This window comes from Aethalodelphis obliquidens, unplaced genomic scaffold (genome assembly GCF_003676395.1).
Source record: "Aethalodelphis obliquidens isolate GAN/ISIS:26980383/991018 unplaced genomic scaffold, ASM367639v1 scaffold53, whole genome shotgun sequence".
NCBI lineage: Eukaryota > Metazoa > Chordata > Mammalia > Artiodactyla > Delphinidae > Aethalodelphis > Aethalodelphis obliquidens.
Genome location: NW_020837997.1, coordinates 3,610,326 through 3,631,399, shown reverse-complemented (window position 1 = coordinate 3,631,399; position 21,074 = coordinate 3,610,326). Strand labels below are relative to the sequence as shown.

General features: G+C 56.7%; 2 protein-coding genes across 2 annotated transcripts in view; both read left to right on the top strand.

Moving 5' to 3' along the window:
- The window catches only part of BORCS8 (BLOC-1 related complex subunit 8), a 26,855-nt gene extending 16,615 nt beyond the window's left edge, over nucleotides 1–10,240 (top strand). Inside the window, exon 8 of the mRNA XM_027084813.1 lies at nucleotides 10,141–10,240. The gene's annotated coding sequence lies outside the window, so the exon portion shown is untranslated. The remainder of the gene's footprint in view (nucleotides 1–10,140) is intronic.
- MEF2B (myocyte enhancer factor 2B) overlaps nucleotides 1–21,074 on the top strand; it is a 23,610-nt gene extending 2,536 nt beyond the window's left edge. The window contains exons 2-13 of the mRNA XM_027084803.1: nucleotides 223–471; nucleotides 2,682–2,913; nucleotides 10,141–10,240; nucleotides 11,683–11,783; nucleotides 16,466–16,548; nucleotides 17,083–17,286; nucleotides 18,492–18,626; nucleotides 19,419–19,566; nucleotides 19,738–19,871; nucleotides 19,960–20,053; nucleotides 20,211–20,322; nucleotides 20,624–21,074. Coding sequence (XP_026940604.1) covers nucleotides 322–471; nucleotides 2,682–2,913; nucleotides 10,141–10,240; nucleotides 11,683–11,783; nucleotides 16,466–16,548; nucleotides 17,083–17,286; nucleotides 18,492–18,626; nucleotides 19,419–19,566; nucleotides 19,738–19,871; nucleotides 19,960–20,053; nucleotides 20,211–20,322; nucleotides 20,624–20,849 — 1,719 coding nt within the window. The 5' untranslated portion in view covers nucleotides 223–321 and the 3' untranslated portion in view covers nucleotides 20,850–21,074. The remainder of the gene's footprint in view (nucleotides 1–222; nucleotides 472–2,681; nucleotides 2,914–10,140; nucleotides 10,241–11,682; nucleotides 11,784–16,465; nucleotides 16,549–17,082; nucleotides 17,287–18,491; nucleotides 18,627–19,418; nucleotides 19,567–19,737; nucleotides 19,872–19,959; nucleotides 20,054–20,210; nucleotides 20,323–20,623) is intronic.

The following is a 21,074-nucleotide window of genomic DNA, read 5'->3' as shown; positions in this document are numbered from 1 at the left end:
TTTGTTTTGCGGTACGCGGGCCTCTCACTGTTGTGGCCTCTCCCGTTGCGGAGTACAGGCTCCAGACGCGCAGGCTCAGCGCCCATGGCTCACGGGCCCAGCCACTCCGCGGCATGTGGGATCTTCCCGGACCGGGGCACGAACCCGTGTCCCCTGCATCGGCAGGCGGACTCTCAAACACTGTGCCACCAGGGAAGCCCCAAGTCCTAGTTTTTATTTCAGGCCTGCTGTGTACTCTGAGGGTCCTGACCCTGGGAAGCCCTTTCCTGGCCCCTGCCTCATCACCCAGCAAGGCCTCTGGATGCCCCAAGATTGGTCCGCATGCCCCTACGCTACTCAGACCCTCTCCAGGACTCCAGTTCTTCAAGAAACCCATGGAAACACCCCTTTTGTGCTACCACAACACACGGCCCAGGCTCCGGGAGACAGAGCTGGACAGAGACATTTCTAAACCACGGGGTCAGCGCTCAGGTAGAAGGAGGGATGGGGGTGTCAGAACAACAGATGGGAGGGGGGATAGGTAAGGCTTTTGGAGGAGGAGGGGGCATTGGAGGCCGACCTTGAAACGCTTCTCCCCCCCCAGAGGAGAGACTACTATTGTCCCCATTTTTCACATGAGCAAACAGGCTCAGAGGGGTGAAGTGACTGGCCTGAGGTCACACAGCGAGTGGGAGTCAGAGCTGGGATGGGAACCCAGGGTCCTCGAACCCTGAAGCCCTACCCACTGGACCACACTGTCCTTGCCATGGAGGATCCTTCAAAGGCTTCCCCTGTTGACATTCTGGGAGAGGATCTGGAGAGGGGGACTTGTGGGGAACAGCTTCTACACCTCCTTACCTTCCCATCCCTGTCTCCACCTTCCCCGTCTTCCAGGCCCCTTTCCCAGATCTTCCTCTCTGGCCTTTTCCATTCCCTTCTCCCCCGAAATCTCCTTTTCAACCCCCCAACCTCTTACTCCAGCACCTAAGAGTGTCTCCTCATCTGAGAAGACTGAGGTCGAGACTTTTGATTGGCCCAGTGGGGGGTGTGGGTCCACATGGGGTAACACAGCCAGCGATGGGGGAGGGTATAGGACAGGAACAGGGGTAAAGGCAGAAAGAAGGAGCCATTATAGGAAACGGTGTGAATGATAGAAGATGGTATGGACCGGAATGGGAAGGGTGTTTCCACCATGAGTGGTGGAAGGAGACAACGTGGCAGGGGCAAGAACACAGGAGCAAGCCCCAGTGGTGAGGGGGCAAGAGGTGTGGCCCATAGTGGGCAGCCCCAGCTGGCCCAGCCCGGGCTGCTCCTAGAGCTGCTCCAGCTGCCGCCCTCACGTAACCAGAGCCTGCTTGTTGCGTAAGAGGCAGGCAGGCGGTCTTGGGTAAACAGAGCAGCTCTCGAGGGCCCCAGGCCTCCCCAGCCACCTCCACACTCCCCAAGCCTTGTTCTGTGCCTTTGAGCCCAGGCAGAAGCCCCCAACCTGGCCTAGGCCCTGGTGTGTTCTTGGGACACCTGAGTATCTGGTGTTGGACACTGAAGGGCAGCAAAGATGGGGTGGGAGAGGCAGGAACCCTGATCCCCACCTTTATGACACAGTGTGAACCCTAGTTTTTTTGGTCCAAAGAGAAATCTATGCCCAGGCTGGGGGTCCAAACTGCCCATGTCACAGATGGGGAAACAGGTGTGGGGAGAGGCAGGGTCTCTGTTCCCTTCTTCAGTGTCCCCCACATACTAATATCTCCACATATTCTCCCCTGAGTCCAGGGGTCCAATCACCTCCTGTTGTCTTGTTAGAAGGTGGACACCAGGCAGCCATTGCAACCCACCTGCTCTCCCCTTTCATCTGCCCCAGTGGACCCCCTCCCCCATCTCCAAGCCTCTCTTTGGGTGCCCAGCTCAATCTACTTTCACTCACTGCTCTGGCTTCATCTTCCCCCACCAAAGAATGTTCTGCACTCTTTCTCTGAACCTTTGCAAGTCCTGTTCCCTCTTCTACCACTGGCAAACTCCTACTCATGCTTCAAGGCCCAGTATAAATGCTCCACCCCTCTTTGGGGGAAGCCCTCCCTGACCCCTCTGGCCCAGTTCTGATCCCACAGGGATAGGGAGTATGTGGTAGCTCTGCCTCCTTCAGACTGGGGGCTTCTCCAGGATTGCCCAGTCAAAAGTCATCTTCATCCTGTAATTCTTTCCACCTTGATTCACTCATTAATCCTGCTTTGATCCCCCTCTGGGCCTGGACCTGTGCTGGGTGGTGCTGGGATCCCAGGGAGGGGGTCCAGTCCTGGAAGCTGACCTTTGAAGTGGAGGAGGGCGCCCAGCCACCGAGGGGTCTGTTACCCTCCTGTCGAAGCACGTGGGTCACACATTCAGCTGCAGGAGGCACAGAGCTGGGCGAGGTCCCTCAGCGACCCCAGAGCCCCTCTCTGCAGTCCCTCCATTTGGGTGAGAGCAAGGGTCAGGGTTGACTTCGAGAAAGTCTCGGTGCCTGGGGCTTCAGGTCCCGGGTCGGAGTTACATTTCACTCAGGTTGAAGTTAGTCCAGAGTAGGAGATAGCAGGGGGTTACAGACAGGGTCCGAATTAGGGTCAGGCTCAGCAGGTCAGGGTCGCCCACTGACATCGGGGGAAGCCTGGCAGGTCTGAACCAGCTCCCTCCCGGGCCCCCCTCCCTCATTATACTATTCCCCACCTCAGAGTCGTCCCGCGTCTGAGTCCCGGGCCCCAGAACTCCCGGGACCCGGCCACGCCCGAGTGCCCGTCCGTCGCAGCCCGTGGCACGCCCTCTATGCAAATTTAAGCCCCGCCCAATCAGCTCCCGGGGGCGGGGCCGCCCACTCCGAAGGCCCCTGCGGCTGCCGGGCGCTCGGGGTTCTGAGCTGCTTCCTCCAGGTCGGTGCGCGAGCGTCCAAGGGTCCAGGTGTAGCAGGTGCGTGTTGCGTTGGGCCGAGGTTTTTGCGGTGTCCTTTGAATGGCATCTGTGGGCTGGGTTGAGTTTGAAAGTCCGAATGTCCTGCTGTACGAGGGAGAGTTGTGTCTAAGAGGTGTGCAGTCCTAAGATTGTGAGTTTGAGAGGTTATGTGTCCTGGATTTGTGTGTCCAAAGGGTATGTGTCCAAGGGGTGTGAGTCTGAGGGTTGTGTTCGGGGGGTGGGGAGGTCAAGGGTTGTGGTTCTGAGAGGTTGTGTGTCCGAAAGGGTGAGTGTCCCAGGGGTTGCATGTCTAGGAGTTATGTCTGAAGGAGTGTGTGTCATGTCTGAGGGGTTGTGTGTCCAAAGGGCATGTGTCTGAGGGTTGTGTCAGTTGGGGAATTGTGAGTCCAAAGTTGTGGTGCCATGAGCCCCTGGTATGCGACTGTGAGTTACAGTGGTCCCCTTTCCTGGGTCACATCCCTTTGTGCACCCTGGAGCCCCCTGTGCACAACCACGACCCCATGCCTTCCTGCTGTTGGTGTGCCCTTGTGTGTCGCGGCCCCAGACCTGCAAGTGGCATGACATCCACGTGTGCCTGTGACCGCCATGACCCTCATCCACCCCATGGGGTTTGCACCTCATGCAGTGAACGTGGGGCCTCAGCTGGGCCCACAGGATGCCTTTGTGGCTGAGGGCAGGATGGTGGGCCCAGAGCCCTGAGTGGGGCACCACAGCTGCCTGGGCCACTTCCTCCCCGTGCCTCAGTGTCCCATCTGGGCCATGGGTATAGGAAGGATAGTCACAGCCCTCCGAGGTTGTCAGCACATGACAAGCCCGTGGCTGCGTTACTTTCATGGTCATGGTCCCCACCCTCTGCCTCTCTCAGGGTCCAGGGCAGCAGACGTTGCCAACTGGGGTCCCTGGCTATTCCCAGTCCCCAAGCTGCAGACCCAAGAAGTCAGAAATAGCTGAGGCCTTCTGCCTGACCAGCTGAGAATCCTCACTGGGGAAGGTCAGGACCTCTGGATCTTTGGCGTCGGGGATGAGAACTTTCAGGCTCTTGGGGTAAAGGAAACGGGGTTCAAAAAAGTATTTAGACTTGGAAGGACAAGTGTATGGGGTTTGATTTCAAAGGTCAAAGGAGCTTTGGGAGAAGTCAGCCTTGCTCCCTCCTGTCCCCATACCTGCCTTCCACTACCTGTCTGAGTCCAGGAGTGAATCTTGGCGTCCAGGGAATGGAATTTTGGGACATTTAGGGTCCTGGGGTCTCACCTGCGAGAGCTGGGAACTCGCTATCTGGTCTGAAGCTGCCACTTTGCAGGAGGGAAGACTGAGGCCAGGTGGAAACACGCAGGCCCCTCAGAGAAAGGACGGGCTCAAGGCTGCCCCTCAGCCCCTAGGAGAACTAAAGCCAGGAGTGAGGTGCCCCAGCTTCCTCTCTCCTCTCTGTGTGACCTCAGACAAATCGCTACCCCTTTCTGACCCTGTGACCTGAGCAGTTTGAGCCCGATCTTACTTCCCATCTCCAACTAATGATTGATTTCATTAAATCATTACCCAACCAGGCAGACATCTAGAAAATGCAAATTAGAGGAGAAAGGGAATTAAAATCATTTGTCACCCCAACTCAGATGCAATGAGTATAGACATGTTGGGGGTCTGACCTTCTGGAATATTAGAGGCACATATGCACCTGGAGACAGATGTCATTTGTCAGAGAGTATTTATCACACTCCTGGGATCCCATGTGGGGTTGGAGAGGTCACCCCAGCCCAGGCCCATGAATCCGAGTGGGGTGTACACAGTGGTTGGGTCCCATTTCTCAGCCTCCCAAAGGTCCTCGCTGAGCCTGCATCTTGTGGGGGGGGGGGCTTGTGAGGCTGCTCACTGGCCCCAGGGAACTCAGGAATGAGTGTCTCAGATCCCACTGGTGCCCAGGACCACTTCCCAGACTGGGTCGGCGAGGGTGAATTTGGGGCACGGCCGGAGAACCCTGTGGTATAAGCCCACGCTTGAGCGAGGATCTGGGGTCCCACCGTGTGGCCCTGGGAAGGAGCCTGCTTCCTCCTGTATAAAACAGGGCAGCCGTCTCCGCTTCACTGGGCTATCTGAGTCAAGCTGGTCCTGCGTGTAAATGAGGGGGAGCATGGGCCCGGGCAGACAGCAGGCACTCAGTAACAGGAGGGGCCCTCCAAACTATGACCGAGTGGATGTGCCTGTGAGCCCCATCCAGGCCCACCCGCACCCCACCCTCCGCCAGGGGCCAAGCAAGCCTCAGGCCTGTCAGCTTTCCTGTCCTGATCTCCAGGTTCAGGTTCACCAGAGGTTGAGGTGGGGTCCTCGGAAGGGAACAGTCCAGGCAAGTTGTGATAATGAGTCACTGCTGTGGGCACAGGCCTGCCTCTGTCCAGTTTCCACAATCAGAGCCCCGACCCTCTCCCACTGGATGCTGTCCTGGCCTCCTGCTCCCAAAGGACTTCTCACCACAGCAGCCACGGAGTCTGCTGAAAATCCTGAACTGCACCGCAGCCACCCCCCACCCCCGTTCATACACCCTCCATGACTCTCCATTGCTCTACAGCCCACTCTTTCACCCTGATCCCCAAGGCCCCTTGCAGCCTCCCTGCCCTCTTCTGTCTCCAGATGCCCCTTGCTCACCCATACCTGGCAACACCATCCACGCCTGCACCTGGAACCCACCCAGCACATTCCCACCTCAGGACCTTTGCACCTGCCATTCCTTCCACCAGGCAGTCTCTCACCCACACCCCTTCATGGCTGGTGTCCTCTAGTCCTTGAGATCCCCTTTTCAAAAAGTCCCTTCTGGCCCATCTTTCCAAAGCAGCTCCCTCCCCTGCCACCTCCCCCACTGCCTCCCCCTATAGCTGTGGTCCCCAACCTTTTTGGCATCAGGGACCGGTTTCATGGAAGACAATTTTTGCACAGACTGGGGGCAGGGGGCATGGTTCAGGTGGTAATGTGAGAGATGGGGAGCGGCAGATGAAGCTTCGCTTGTTCGCCCTCCACTCCCCTCCTGCTGTGCAGCAGGGTCCCTAAGAGGCTGCAAATGGTAGCGGTCCACAGCCCGGGAGTTGGGGACCCCTGCCCTGTAGAATTTCATTGGTGAGGGCTCTGTCCCTGACAGTTTACGTGTCTGTCGTCTCCCCCACCAGACTGGGCAATGGGAAAGGTCAGACGGGTCTGTCCACTCCCTGCCCTTGCGTCCCTGGCACCTTGGTCAGCTCCCAGACATTTCTTGGGGAAGAAAGTGGGGACCAGGGATACCTCAAAGGCCCCATCTTGGGTTCCCCACTGGCTGCGTCTTGGGTCTGCTGGGCTATGGGCTGAGTGTCTTCCTCTCAGCTCTGACAGATGTGCTAATTTCCCAAGCTGGGAGGTCTGGGCCTCTGGGGATGAATTTCTGGGGCCCTACGGGGAGATCTTTCTTTGGAACAAAGAAAGAGAAGCCTCGGGTTGTTCCTGCAGCTGCCACCGCAGCTTAGGGGACATCTTTGGGGGCCTTCAGTGGCCGAGGGCTCTGACCTGTGTGAGATAGCAGAGTTGGGTTCTGAATGTATGGTCTCTCTCAGCGCCAGGGGTAGGAGTCCCAAGCCCCACGGGAGGTGGGATGGGGCACGTCTCCATTTGCAGTGGCCATGACAGAGAAAATGGCCTTCCTGGCAGGACCTTCAGTGGACAGTGAGGGCAGCCAGGTCCTGCATGACCCCGGGACATAGTTTCCTTCCACGGCAGGCACTGGAACCTTCAGAGGGTCAGCCCCTTGGCCTGAGAGAAGCATGAGCACCATCCAGTGGGCTGTCGTGCTGTGGGCTGTTTAGAGAGGAGTGGGGGAGCAGGGGCCCCCTCAAACTGGTGGCCTGTGGGCCAGATGGGACCTCAAATTTGTTTTGTGAACCGTGAGGTATTTAAAAGAAAACGGAACCCGTTGCTGATGTTTCTTCCGTTTGTTAAGCAGTTGTTTGCTCATTCATTCAAGGAAGGGTGATTGCGGACCTACTGTGTGCCGGGCATTGGGAAGGCTCCATCCTTGCCCTCGTGGAACGGACATCTTAGTGGGGCAACAGGATCATCAAAGAAAGTAACAAAGAAGCACCAAAAATATCTGGTAGGACTAAGTGACACAGGGAAAGAGAAATCTGGTCTGGGGAAATTAGCACCTCTAGAAAGAGAGATTTCTGCCCAGGCTTGAAGGACATGTAGCAGCGTCTCAGACCTGGGTGAGTCTGAGAAGGGCGTTCCGGGGAGAGGGCACAGCGGGGGCAAAAGCCTGGCAATGGGAAAGTGGCAGGTCTGTCTGGGGCTGGTGTTTCAGGTGCCTGGAAAGGGGCGGAAGGTGAGCTGGGAATCTGCTGGTAGATGAGGCCTGTCTAAAGTAGAGGGACACGTGGGTGAGTGCCTGAGGCGCCCCCAGGGCCCGTTGTACAAATGGGGAAACTGAGGCTTGGAGCATGTCAGGCAATGAGTGTACAGTGGAGTCGGTACCCCCATCTGGCTGTGCCCATAGCCACAGCCAGGCCATCATACCTCTCAGCTCATGGAGCAGGCCTGGGGAGGGGTCTGTGGAGGTGGGTCTGAGGGTCCCCCACTGGACCTCCATTTCCCCATGAGTGCCAGAGAGGTCTATAAACAAAGGGACCCCCGCAAAGGACCTCCTCCAGCTGGAACATTCTGGGTTTCTGGGATTCAGAGCCACACGTGGGTAACACACCCCACCCTCAGACCCCCACAGTCCCCAGGAATACCCCGAAGATCCCCTCAACCCCCTGCCACCTTGCACCAGCATAGCTTGTGTTCCCCATGCAGTGTCCGTACGTGCGATCCCTGAGATCTTCACACCCCACCCTCAGAACCCCCAGCCCTGAACACACATCTCTCCCCTGGGGGGTGCTCCCACCCTGCCTCAGGAAGCCAGAGGGTAGGCGATACCCCTGCAGGGGATAGAGGCCCTATCTGTGTCTGGGGGCCTGCTTATAATGGGGGACTAGCATGGATTTGGGGAGTCTACATGTGTTTGGGGAGCTCTGTGTGTGTCTAGGAGGGTTGCATGTTGTTGGGGGTTGTGTGTTTGGGGGCGTCTGCATATACTGGGGGGTTTGTGTACATTCGAGGGATCGGCAGGTGTTGGGGGACTCTGTGTGTGTCTGAGGGGTCTGCATGTAGTTGGGCATCTGCGTGTGCAGAGGCCTCTGTGTGTGTTTGGGGGATGTGTGTGTTTGGCAAGCCGTGTGGGTTTGGGAGGGGTCTGCATGTATTGTGGACTGCATGTGTTTTGGGGACTTATGTATGTGGGTGTTAGGGGTGATGCATGTGTTTGGGGGGGGTCTCCCTGCGAGGGGAATCTCCCAACCCCCCCATCTGTACGTAGGAGGAAAGAGCTTTCTCCCTGACCCCCTGTCCCCAGCACCCTTCCTGGGTCTGCCCGGGGCCCTCACTCTGAGCTGGGCACCCCAGGGCTGAGGAGAGGTGACCCCAAGGCCTTCTGGGAGGGGTCAGGCCCAGTGATGGCAAAAGCTGCCTGCATAGAGAAAGAGGGCGATATTATCTCCAGAGAGCCCCCCAACTCAGGGAGGTGTCGCCGACTCTCCCCATCTTTTGGGGTAGGAAGCTGAGACCCAGAGAAGTTTGGTTGCACAGTAGTCACTGCTAGAGCCCGCCTTCTCCCCAGGGCAGGTGAGGGACTCCAGGGGCTGTTGTGGGCTGAGCCAGCCCCTAGGTCACCCACAGTGCCCCCCCCCACTACCTGGGCCACCATCTCCCCAGGCTCCCAGGGGAGGAGGCGGCCCAGGACCCTGGCTCGGGGAGGAGGGGTGTCGCCAGCAGCTGGGGTGGGAGCCGCTGGAGCCCTCAAGAGAGGGGAGGGGGGGTCCCGACTTTCCAAGGGGCTCTTCCTGTCGCCTGTAATGAGGTACTTGGGGAGCAGGTGATGAAACCACCGCCTGGGTTGCGTGAGGCGGGGCCACCGGCCTGATTTGCTGCAGGGCCCAGGAGCAGTGCCCCCTCCCCGCTTCGCCGCGTCCCGCGGGCCCTCATCTCCCCCAGGCCACCCACCTGCCTCTCACTTCTCTTTTCCTCCTCTCCTTTCCTCGCCGGCCTGGGTCCCCCACCAAACTGAGGCCTCTGAGCTCAAGGGTCTGGCAGCGTGGCTTTGCCACTTGTCCCTCCATTAAAGACCCACTGGGAGGCAAGAAGGGGAACTTGACTCTTCCTGATCTTTTCTCTCAAACCTCACTGCAAAGCCTTTGATATCAGGATTCTGTGACCCATTTTGTGGGGGAGGAAGTAGGGGTCTGATGTCTCCCAGCGTGTCACAGTAAGTGTCACTGTGGTCTTGCAAGATGGCACGCTGACTCAGCATCCCCAGTTCCAAGGCCCCTCTTCCTTCTGGCTTCTGGGAGGCCAGAAGCCAAGGTTGATAGATCCCTCCACTGCCCCCTCCTCCCCAGCTGGTGGGAGAAGGATTCTCCCTCCCATTTACAGGTGAGAAAACTGAGTCCTTCCACAGGGAGAGGCCAGCAGTGAAGGGTCAGTGGGAGGGTGGGATTCCTTCCAGACCCCCATCTCCATCACCAGGGAGCTAAGAGACCTCGTAGAGAGAGATGACAGTCATGGCCTGAAGGACTGCAGCGGTGTTTGTTGATGGACTTAGTGACCACAGGTATCACCTTAGAGGGTTTATGATGCTCCAGGCACTCATGAAATCTTCCTTTGTACCCCTAGTTCCCCCCTCCAGAACAACGCTCAGGCCTGAGGCCCCAGGCCCCCTACCAACCCCAGGCATATGCCACCAGCACATCCTGTCCCCTTGGTCGCCAAACAATCCATCCTGTTCTGCCTACCTGCAACCCCCGTCCCAGTTCAGGCCCCACATCTCCCACCTAGACACCTGCCCCAGCCTCTCCCGGCCACCTTGCTCCTGCGCAGACAGATGCTGTTTCTCATGGCAGCCACGACTAGGGACAAGGTTTGTTTTGGGTTTTGTTTTGGTTTTTGTTTTTTTGGCCGCGACGCACAGCATGTGAGATCTTAGTTCCCAGACCAGGGATCGAACCCATGCCCCCTATAATGGAAACATAGAGTCTTAACCACTGGACGTTCAGGGAAGTCCCCAGGGATGAGGTTTTTAAAAAAATCTTTTGGTTGAGATAAATCACATAGAGAAAAATGCAAAAATCGTTGGAGTAGGGCTAAAAAATTTGCACAAACTGAACACATCTATGTATCCAGGTCCTGGCCCGGGGAACAGGACACCCCAGTCCCCGGACTCCCGCTGTCCTGTCACAGTACCTGCTCCAGGTGGCCACTGTGCTCATATCCATCACTGTAGGTGAGTTTTGCCTGTTCTGGAACTTCATATAAATGGAATCACATGGTGTGTCCTCTCTAGGGAGCCCAGTATTGCTGAACTGGCACATGGTCTGGGAGATTCACCTGTGTGGTGGCATGGACGTGGAATGCATCCTTTTTCTGTGCTGTATAGTAGTCTTGCATAGAATCTACCAAAAATCATTTACCAGTTCTCCCATTGAGGGCATTTGAGTTGTTTCCAATTTGGGGCTCTGACAAATGAGACTGCTGAGAACATTCTTGTCTGTGTCCTTTGGTAAAACACGGACACTTTTCTCTTAGGTGAATGTTGAAGGGAAGCATTGCTGGGTCAAAGGGTAGATGCATGTTCAGCTTTAGTAGGTGCCAGACAGTCTTCCAGAGTGGCTCTACTTCTTTCTTTTTCCACCAGCAATGCATGGAAGTACAAGGGGATTATTTAAACTGTAAAATCATATCCTGACCCTCCCCTGCCTCCAAACTCTCTGTGGCTCCCTAATGCCCTCAGAGTAAAACCCACACTCGTCACTGTGGCCCACAAGGACCTATGTGATCCAAGTGCCACAACTCTCCCCACCACCAGTCCCCTCCCCTCTCTCCCTTGCTCGCACTGTCCAGCCATAGAGATTTCTTTGCTTTTTTTCAAAATGCCAAACTCGTGATCACTCTGAGCCTTTGCCCTTGCAGTTCCCCCTGCCAGGAACACCCTTGCACCAGATCTCCCCACAACTGACTCTTCCTTTGCTTGGCTGTGTCTTTCTTGGTCTTTGGGTCTCAGTTCAGATGTCACCTCTTCAGAGAGATCTTCCTTGAAATCCCTGGCTTCTAACATTGCCCCTTTCGTGGTCAATACTTCTCTCTTTTTAGACTTAGGTTCTGACCTACAAGAGCTTCATAAAATGACTTGGGCAGTTCCCATTGTTTTCAAAGGTCTGAGGTAGTTTAAAGAACATTTCACTTTCCTGTCCTTTAAGATTTGATAAAATAACCATAAAACTGTCGGGGCCTGTTGTCCTTTTAATGGTAGGTCTCAAGTCACTTTTCTAATCTTCTGTGGTCATTGGTCTACTTAAGCTTTCTACTTCTTTTGAGGTCAGTTTATCACAATGGTTGGCACTTGATAAGTGCCAAGTATGGGGGGCAAAGAAAGGGGTGGGAGGTACTGGACTCTTGACTTCAAATGCCCACTCCCCTGTCCATCTGCTCAGGGCCCCATCCAGCCCTTCCACTGAAGCCCAACTACATGCTTCCTCCTTTGAGACGCCCTCTTGGATTCCTCCTGACTCTTCTTCCCTTTCCTGGGTCGATGAGTCCACCTGTGCCTCTCTGCTGGGCAGATGCCACAAGCTCTCTGCTTTCTAGCTGGACATTGGTGGGGGTGGAGGGGACATGCGCACAGAAGAGCACTCCCCTAACCTCAGCCTCCCCCCTCGTGCTCTGCAGATTCAGCACGCATCATCACCTCCCCCCAGCAGTTCCGGTCACGCCAACATCTGGAGAAGGGGCCGCCAGGTCTGTCTGCTGCCTGGGGTGGGGATTTGCATGTGAGTACAAATATATATGCACACCCTGGGCCTTCCGCCTGCCTCCGCATTCCTTGGCTGGCCCTTCACACCTGGGCCTGAGGCAGGTCAACGCTGAGTGGCTGGATTTGCATGCCTGTGTATTTCTGGGTAGGGAGTCAGCTGGGGGAGTCTGAGAGGAAGTTGTTGAGGGAAGCTGGGGGGAGTTCAGATGTGTCCCTGTTGACCTGCTCCCTTCACCAAATCTTCCCAGTCACCCCTCTGACTTGTCCTGAGGGTCTTCCAGTCTTGGGGAGAGGGAGAGAGCTGGATATACGACCCCCTTAGCCCCACAGAGTCAGAACTGGAGGGGATGGATGGAGGCTCTGGGAGACCAGAGTGAGGGCAGGGAGGGCTTCACGGAGGAATGGATTTTTTTGAGCTAGGTTTCTGAAATGTGTATCAGAGTTGGCCAGGTGCAGAAGGGGCAACAAGGGCTTTTCAGGCAGAGATATTTTGTTGGAGGTAGAGAACGGTGGGCAGGAGCTGATTGGGGCAGGGCCTTTCTTACTTTTTAAAAAATTTATTTTATTTATTTGGCTGCGCCGGGTCTTAGTTGCAGCACGCGGGATCTTCATTTCAGTGTGCAGGATCTAATTCCGTGACCAGGGATTGAACCCAGGCCCCCTGCATTGGGAGCGCAGAGTCTTTTTTTTTTTTTTTTTTTTTTTTTTATTTTTTTCTTTCTTTTTATTTATTTATTTATTTATTTTTGGCCGTGTGGGGTCTTCATTGCCGCGCGTGGGCTTTCTCTAGTTGCGGCGAGCGGGGGCTACTCTTCATTGCGGTGCACGGCCTTCTCATTGCAGTGGCTCCTCTTGTTGCGGAGCACAGGCTCTAGGTATGTGGGCTTCAGTAGGTGTGGCACTCGGGCTCAGTTGGCTGTGGCTCATGGGCTCTAGAGCGCAGGCTCAGTAGTTGTGGCGCACAGGCTTAGTTGCTCCACGGCACATGGGATCTTCCAGACCAGGGCTCAAACCCTTGTCCCCTGCATTGGCAGGCGGATTCTTAACCACTGGGGAGCGCGAAGTCTTAAGCGCTGGACCACCAGGGGAGTCCCTGGGACAGGGCCTTGAATGGCAGGCTGAGGACTGAAGCTTCCTTCCTCCTGAGGGCAGTGAGGGGCCGTGAGGAGTGCTTGAACAGTGAAGGGACATGGTCAGCTCTGTGCTGGGTGGATCCCTCAAGGACCAGGGCAGGGGATGACTTTGGTTCCTGGGTGAGGATTGGGGGCTCCAAGGTCATCAAAGTTCAGAAGACTCAAACCCCTGTGTGAGCCCATCTTTACCTGTCAGGCCTGGCTCCAGAGATGGCAGAGGACCTAGTGGCTTCTAGAGGACCCAAAGAGCCCTAGAGTACAGTGACTTAAAGTGCAGGATTCAGGCATAGCACAGAGGGGGCCTCACCCCCAGTCTCTGCCCAGAGGGACACAGCCCTGGCCTCCCGGTAGTTTCCTGTCATCTCTACCCCTGCCCCCAACTGTCCTGCTTCCCATGGCAGCCATGGCCAAGTTTTTAAAGTCCTGTGCCTTCTTTTTTTTTTTTTTTTTTTTTTTTGTGGTACGCGGGCCTCTCACTGTTGTGGCCTCTCCCGTTGTGGAGCACAGGCTCCGGACGCGCAGGCTCAGCGGCCACGGCTCACGGGCCCAGCCGCTCCGCGGCATGTGGGATCTTCCCAGACCGGGGCACGAACCCGTGTCCCCCGCATCGGCAGGCGGACTCTCAACCGCTGCGCCACCAGGGAAGCCCCAAAAGTCGTGTGCCTTCTTGCTCAAAGCCCTCCCACGGCTGTATACTTCTCTTAGACCAAAACCCACAGGCCTCCCTGCAGCTCAGAGGACCCAGAGTGGCCCTGCCTCTGCAGCCTCTCCTGCTGGCCTCCTCACTCCAGTCTTATTGATGCATCTCCTCCCTCCTGAGGGCCTTTGCACCTGCCACTCCTTCTGCCTGGAACTTACTTCCTGTCTGGCTCTTGGGTCTCAGTTCAGAGAAACCCCCCCTGACCTTCTGACTCTTGGGGCTCCCCCATTATGTGAACCCTGCCCTAGCCAGGATGTCCTTGTCTAAAATGGGGACAGATTGAGAAGGGGCCAGAGTTGATCTTCCAGGCCCAGAGACTCATGTCCAAGTCCCATGTTCCCATGGGACCCCAGGCTTGGGGGCATTTCCTGAGTCATCTTGGCACCGAGACCTCCCGGCCAGTGCCCGTCTTCTGTCCCCAGGGACCTGTCAGGGCGGGGATAACGCACCCCAGCCGTGGGAACTAGCCTGATTCCAGCCGGGGATTAAAATTAGCCCCAGAGGTTAAATTTAGCAAGTCAAGCTGGAGCTGGGGGGCTGAGATGGGGGCTTTCGTTGGCCTGGGATTTGCATAGCTGTGACCACTCAGAGACCCAACCCAGAGAAGGTGGAGGGTGTGTCTGGGGTCACACAGCGGGCCACATATGACAGACTGGGGCATCTCATACTTCCAGCCCTGGGTCTGTGGGAAGATGAGGCACCCTGCTCAGACCCCTCGGGCTGGGGTGTGGGAAGCAGGTATGGCTACTCCCAGAGACAGACCTACATTTCCCTATACTTCCCAAGAGCTCATTCCCAGGCCTTGTGCCAGGTACTCTGTATTTCATACCCACCCCATTCACAGAACAGCAAACTGAGGCCGAGGGAGAGGCCTCCCTTGCTAAAGACCGCTCTTCTGTTCAGAGGCTGGCTGAGACCTGAGAGCAGACCCACTTCACCCTGGGCAGGCCTCAGCCACCTATGACATGGGAGGGATGGGGGAGTGGTGTGTGGTCATAGAGTTGGCAGAGGGGATCTCGGGGGCCATGGAGCGGCTGTCTGTATAGTGGGGTGGGTGCCGCTAAACAGGCAACATGATTCTTTGATTCCAAGGAGTCCTGCATGAGGGCTGCTGGGAAAGTCCTGGACCGTGTCTTGGGTACATGCTGCCCTCACTGAGCTGCCCATTCTCACCCTTGGGGCCCCCACCAGGGAAATCCAAGATCCCCACGAGGAAGGTCCAGAGTTTCTCTCCAGTTTGCCTGGGCCCACCCCATCCCCCAGTCTGAGGGTTCCAAGCTTAAGTCTTTCCAGGGCATTCCCCCCTCCTCCCGCTGGATGGTGGGGCAGGGATAGGGTTTCTCTTATGCTTCCCCCCAACTTTTTATTTTATTTTTATTTTTTGGCCATGCCATGCAGCATGTGGGATCTTAGTTCCCCGACCAGGGATCGAATCCGTGCCCGCTGCACTGGAAGCGTGGAATCTGAACCACTGGACCACCAGGGAAGTCCCCCCCAACACACAATTTTTAAAATAGAAATCTATAATCACTGAGGGAGAAATGTTAGAAAATTCAAAAGATCAAAAAGGAAAAAAAAAAAAAAGACAAAAAGCCTACACATTGTATGATTCCATTTATACGAAGTGTCCAGAACAGGCAAATCCGTAGAGAACATAGATTAGTGGTTGCCAGGGGCTGAGGGGAGGGGAATGGGGAGTGGCTGCTAATGGGGCTGGGGTCTTTTTTTGGGAGGATGAAAATTTTCTGGAACTAGATAGATGTGATGGTTGTACAACGTCGTGGATGCTCTAAATGCCACTGAATTGCACACGTTAAAATGGCGAGTTTTATGTTATGTGAATTGCATCTCAATTTTTAAAAACGGGAAAAAACTCACCCATAAATTTCCACCCAGCGTTGACTCCCAGATTGAGCATTTCCTTCTAGTCTTTTTTCCACTCTCAGTACAGTTTTTCTTTTGTTGTTGTTGTGTTTTTGCGGTACGCGGGCCTCTCACTGTTGTGGCCTCTCCCATTGCGGAGCACAGGCTCCAGACGCGCAGGCTCAGTGACCATGGCTCACGGGCCCAGCCGCTCCGCGGCATGTGGGATCTTCCCGGACCGGGGCACGAACCCGTGTCCCCTGCATCGGCAGGCGGACTCTCAACCACTGCGCCACCAGGGAAGCCCCTCAGTACAGTTTTTAAATATATGTTTTATATATTTTTAATATATGTTTTCTGGTAACCACAGCCCTCAACCTTGCTCATCAAAGGGCTATTGTGGGATTGAATGAGTTCAAAAGTGTCTGCTGTGTGGACCAGGCTTACTTTCAGAGGCTCAGGATCACTGAGCACCACTGGGTACCAGCACTGGATGGCCCTCCAACCTGGCCTATTGAGAACTTTTAAGCTGTCGCCAGTATTCATAACAGCAGTGCATACACAGCACCTGCCGTCTGCAAGGCAGATCTGAATGCCCTTTGTGGGTTAGCTCATTTTATGCTCCAGCAGCACTGGGCAATGCACCACACTGTTATCCCCGCTGCACAGACACGGGGTCAGGCTCCCTCTAGGTCCCACAGTTACCAGCTTGTTTTGCTTTAAAGCTTCAGGTGGGGGCACCCATACCTCTCAATCTTTCCCCCTTGGTCAGCCTTCTCCTTATAAAACATTGATCTGAAAGTGTTCAATGAGCATTTGCTGCATCCTGGGCTGGTCGAGGGTGTGGGCTGTGGGGATGACCCAGCCTGCCTTGATCTCCCCCATCATCTCCCTTTCAGCACCTGGCAGGGGCAGGAGGAAGATAGGGGGTAGACTGGGGTGCCTGTCCCCACTCTCCACCCACCTACTCTGTCCTCTTCTCCTCCCCACCTCAACCCCCAGACCAAGGACACTCCACCCAGCCTGGGACAATGGGGAGGAAGAAAATTCAGATCTCACGCATTCTGGACCAAAGGAATCGGCAGGTGAGTTCAGTGGGTGGGCCAGTGGTTCGGGGAAAGGCATTCCTGGCAGGGGACATGGCCTGGGCAAAGGTCTGGCCATCTGGGAGAACTGCAAGGGAATAAGGAGACTTGATGCAATGTCAGGAGTTTGAGATGTAGCCTTTACTCATTCTCATGATGATTAATTCACTGATTCCCCTTGATGACTGGAGCCCCAGTCACAGGGGAGGTGGAACTCAATACAAATACACCCAACTCAAAGCGCTGGACCAGAGAGAGACACAGAACTGGGGAAGCTCAGAGAGGGAGTGTGGGCTCTGCCTGGAGGCCAAGGTAAACTTACCAAAGGAGAGGACATTTGGGCTGGGTTTTGAAGCATCGATAGGAGTTTGCCATGTTAAGAAGTGAGAAGGAGTAGTATAGCCAGAAAGAACAGCACATGCAAAGGCATGGAATCACAAGGCATGTTCAGGCAACAATTAGGCCCCTCCACCTCCCCTCTCACCATCCCAAATCTTTGTCTTCTCCTGCCCCGCCTGTGGGTCCTGGGTCCAGGTGACATTTACCAAGCGGAAGTTTGGGCTGATGAAGAAGGCCTATGAGCTAAGTGTACTCTGCGACTGTGAGATCGCCCTCATCATCTTCAATAGCGCCAACCGCCTCTTCCAGTACGCCAGCACGGACATGGACCGTGTGCTACTGAAGTACACAGAGTACAGTGAGCCTCACGAGAGCCGCACCAACACCGACATCCTTGAGGTACCCCTGGGACCCACCTCCCTGGCCTCATGAAGCCCAGCACACTCTGCTCACTCAGAGCCTAGGGACTCTTGGTTTGCACAAAAGATGAGCGTTGCAATTTGGCTTTGCTGCTAGTCAAAGCAGGTTTGGGGTAATAGAGTGTCCCTTTTAGGGGCAACTTCCTGGATAGTGGAAATAAAAAACATCGAGGGCCCCACTATGTGCCCCTCACACACATCATCTCATTTGCTCCTGTTACCCATTTGGTGAGTACAGACACAGAGAAGAAAAGGTACCACAAAGCAAACAGACCTCACTGAGGTCCAGGAATGTTTTTTTTTTTTTGCGGTACGCGGGCCTCTCACTGCTGTGGCCTCTCCCGCTGCGGAGCACAGGCTCCGGACGCGCAGGCTCAGCGGCCATGGCTCACGGGCCCAGCCGCTCCACGGCATGTGGGATCTTCCCGGACCGGGGCACGAACCCGTGTCCCCTGCATCGGCAGGTGGACTCTCAACCACTACGCCACCAGGGAAGCCCCAGGACTGTTTTTGCTTGAGCTGCTGTATCCTCAGGAGAAAGAGGCAGGAGCAGCCCCTGCATTATCTGGGCAGCCCTCACACCCACGACCCAGGATGGGCAAGATCACTGTCACTTTGGATGCGGGCATCTTTACCCAGGGCGGGAAGCTAAAGCCACTGGGCTGGAGAGAGCAGCGGGCTAGGACTGCACCCAGGAAGCCCCAATCTGGCAGAGGGTGGGGAGAAGCTGGCACAGGAGAGGCAGGGGTCCAGGAGTGTGCTGGTCACTGCTCCTATGTGGGTGGCAGCTTAGGAGAACCTATAAAGTTGTCCTCAGGTGCTCAGTCAGCTGACATTTATTAAGCACCTACTGCACGCCAGGCTCCGAGGCTGCACATGGGTGCAGAATGGAGGAACTGAATCACACTCAGAAGCAGTGTTAGGATAATGCCAGCAGGCCTGGGTGCATCTCGGCCTCTACTGTGTGACCCGGGCCTCTCTGGTCCCAGGGCAGGACAGTCCCTCTCTCACACACAGTTGGAACTTACTAGGTGATAACTCACTGGGGTTTTTGGCTGGAGCAGGCTGTGCTTGCACCCTGCCTGCCCACAGAGCTGGATGGGATAGGTCCTCCCCTCTCCCGTAGAACCAGGTTCCTTGGCCAGGATGGGGGGAGTGTCACCCTTTTGTCTCCCCCTTCCACAGACACTGAAGCGGAGGGGCGTGGGCCTTGATGGACAAGAGCTAGAGCCAGAGGAGGTGATTGAGGGGCCAGGAGAGAAGCTGCGGAGGCTGGCAGGTGATGGGGGTGACCCAGCCTTGCCCCGACCCCGGCTCTATGTAAGTGACTCCCTGCCCCGCCATGAATGGGGCCCTTCCCCCACTTCTGAGGTCCAAATGGCTGAGGCCGAGATTGAGAGAGAGACTTAATTTGGGGACAGGTTTCTGCCTGGGTGGGCAGAGAAGGCTTCCTGGAGAAGTGGGCATTATAGCAGGGGCTTTGAAGGATGGAAAAGAGTTCAACGGGCAGACAGTTCCTTTCTTTTTTTTTTTTTAATTTTAATTTTAATTTTTGGCTGCGTTGGGTCTTCATTGCTGTGCGCGGGCTTTCTCTAGTTGTGAGTGGCAGCTACTCTTTGTTGTGGTGCGTGGGCTTCTCACTGCAGTGGCTTCTCTTGAGGTGGAGCTCAGGCTCTAGGCACGTGGGCTTCAGTAGTTGCAGCATGCAGACTCATTAGTTGCGGCACACGGGCTTAGTTGCTCCGTGGCATGTGGGATCTTCCCGGACCAGGGCTTGAACCCGTGTCCCCTGCATTAGTAGGCAGATTCTTAACCACTGCACCACCAGGGAAGTCCCAGTTCCTTCCTTTCTTTGATTCATCAAACACCCTGGGAAGCCCCCTCAGTGTCAACCCTATGCTGATTAAGAAGCCTCAGCTCTGGGCCTAGCTGTCAAGGAGCGACAGAGGCAGACACAGGCTCCCCCAGCCATGTGGCGTTAGGCCAGAGGGAGGAGTAGTGAGGACTTATGGAAGGTGGAGGCTGGCGACTGAACTCATTGGGATTTTCTGTCTTGGACTTGATGCCCTCATTTCCACATTCCTCAGCCAATCCTGTCCTCTCTGCCCTCAGCCAGCAGCTCCCACTATGCCCAGCCCTGACATGGCATATGGGGCCCTGCCCCCACCAGGCTGTGACCCCAGTGGGCTTGGGGAGGCCCTGCCTGCCCAGAGCCGCCCATCCCCCTTCCGTCCAGGAGCCCCTAAAGCTGGCCCCCCAGGTAAGCATGGGGCATAGGCCCTGGGGGAGGAGGGGTGGCGGTCCCAGGGGGGCTGTGCAAGGCGGGAATATTGGCTCTGGCCCTGCTTGGCTGTGGGCATCACTCTGGACCTCAGACTCCATTAGATGACATGGCCACCTGCCCTCTCTCTGGGGGTCTCCTGCTCCCCAGGCCTTGCGCACCCTCTCTTCTCGGCAAGCCACCTTGGCAGCAAGACACCACCGCCCCTGTACCTGGCAGTGGATGGGAGGAGGCCAGACCTGCCTGGTGGCCTGGCTGGGGCCCGAGGGGGACTGAGCACCTCGGTGAGTGAGGGGAAGGTGTGGAAGGGCTGTGGGGGCAGGGTGGCCTGGGTGTGGGCCTCAGTTTCTCCTTTCCCCTGTCTCTCCACAGAGAGGCCTCTATGGTAGCCTGCAGAGTCCGTGCTCCACTGCCACCCCAGGACCCCCACTAGGGAGCTTCCCCTTCCTCCCTGCAGGTCCCCCAGGTATGCACCCGCTGTGGGAGGCGTCCACACACCTGCCTGCCGGGGGTCCACACTCCCCCGCCCTCCAGAACTGAAAACTGGCCTGTGGGGTGGGTCAGGCTTGGGCAAGGGGCTCCCTGAGGTCAGGGCCTCAGTTTACTCTTCCTGCCCCCCCCAGAATATGGCCTGGGAGACCCCCCTCCGCCCGCAGGCTTGCTGCAGCCCCCCACCCTGGCCCCCTGGCAGCCCTCCAGGGGTGATGGGCCCCCAGTCACCCCCGCCCAGCCCAGGTAAGTGCCCCGACTGCCTCCTTGCACGCTCCCTCCCACCCCGGGTTCACGGGTGGGGCTCCTCCAAGTCTTCCAAGCCCCAGCCACTGCTGACCCCTGGTGGCCAATCCCGGTTCTGCACTTAGTCCCTCCCGACTGGTCCTGGTGGGGATGGGCGGCTATTTTGGAGGCCCCAAGAGGGATCGCCACCCCCTCCTTTCCCAAGGTCCTCCTGCCCAATCTTTGCCCAAGCCATGCCACTTCCATGGCTTCCCTCGCTGAGCTCACGGCCCCGCTCCTCTCTCTCTCTCTCTCTCTGCAGTGGGGGCCGCAGCCTGGGCGAGGAAGGCCCTCCAGCCCGCGGTGCCTCCTCGCCCACCCCACCAGTCAGCATCAAGTCCGAGCGCCTCTCGCCGGCCCCTGGAGGCCCCGGCGACTTTCCAAAGGCCTTCCCCTACCCCTTGCTCCTGGCCCGGCCCCTGGCAGAGCCCCTACGGCCTGGGCCCCCCCTGCGCCGGCTGCCCACTACCGACGGCTGGCCCCGGTAGTAGGCCCGGGGGTGGCACCGATTCTGCCCCTCACACCAGGCGAGGTGAGGGCACGCGGGGTCCCAACCTTCCTCCCTGTGTCCTTGGAGAAGACCCAGCAGTTACGACCCTCTCCACGGCAGGGGCCTGGAGGGGGGAAAGCCTGGTTCGGATCCAAGGTTGGGGTGCTCGTTTCCCCCTTCCCGTGTGTGTGTATCCATCAATAAAACACACGGGGCATCCGTG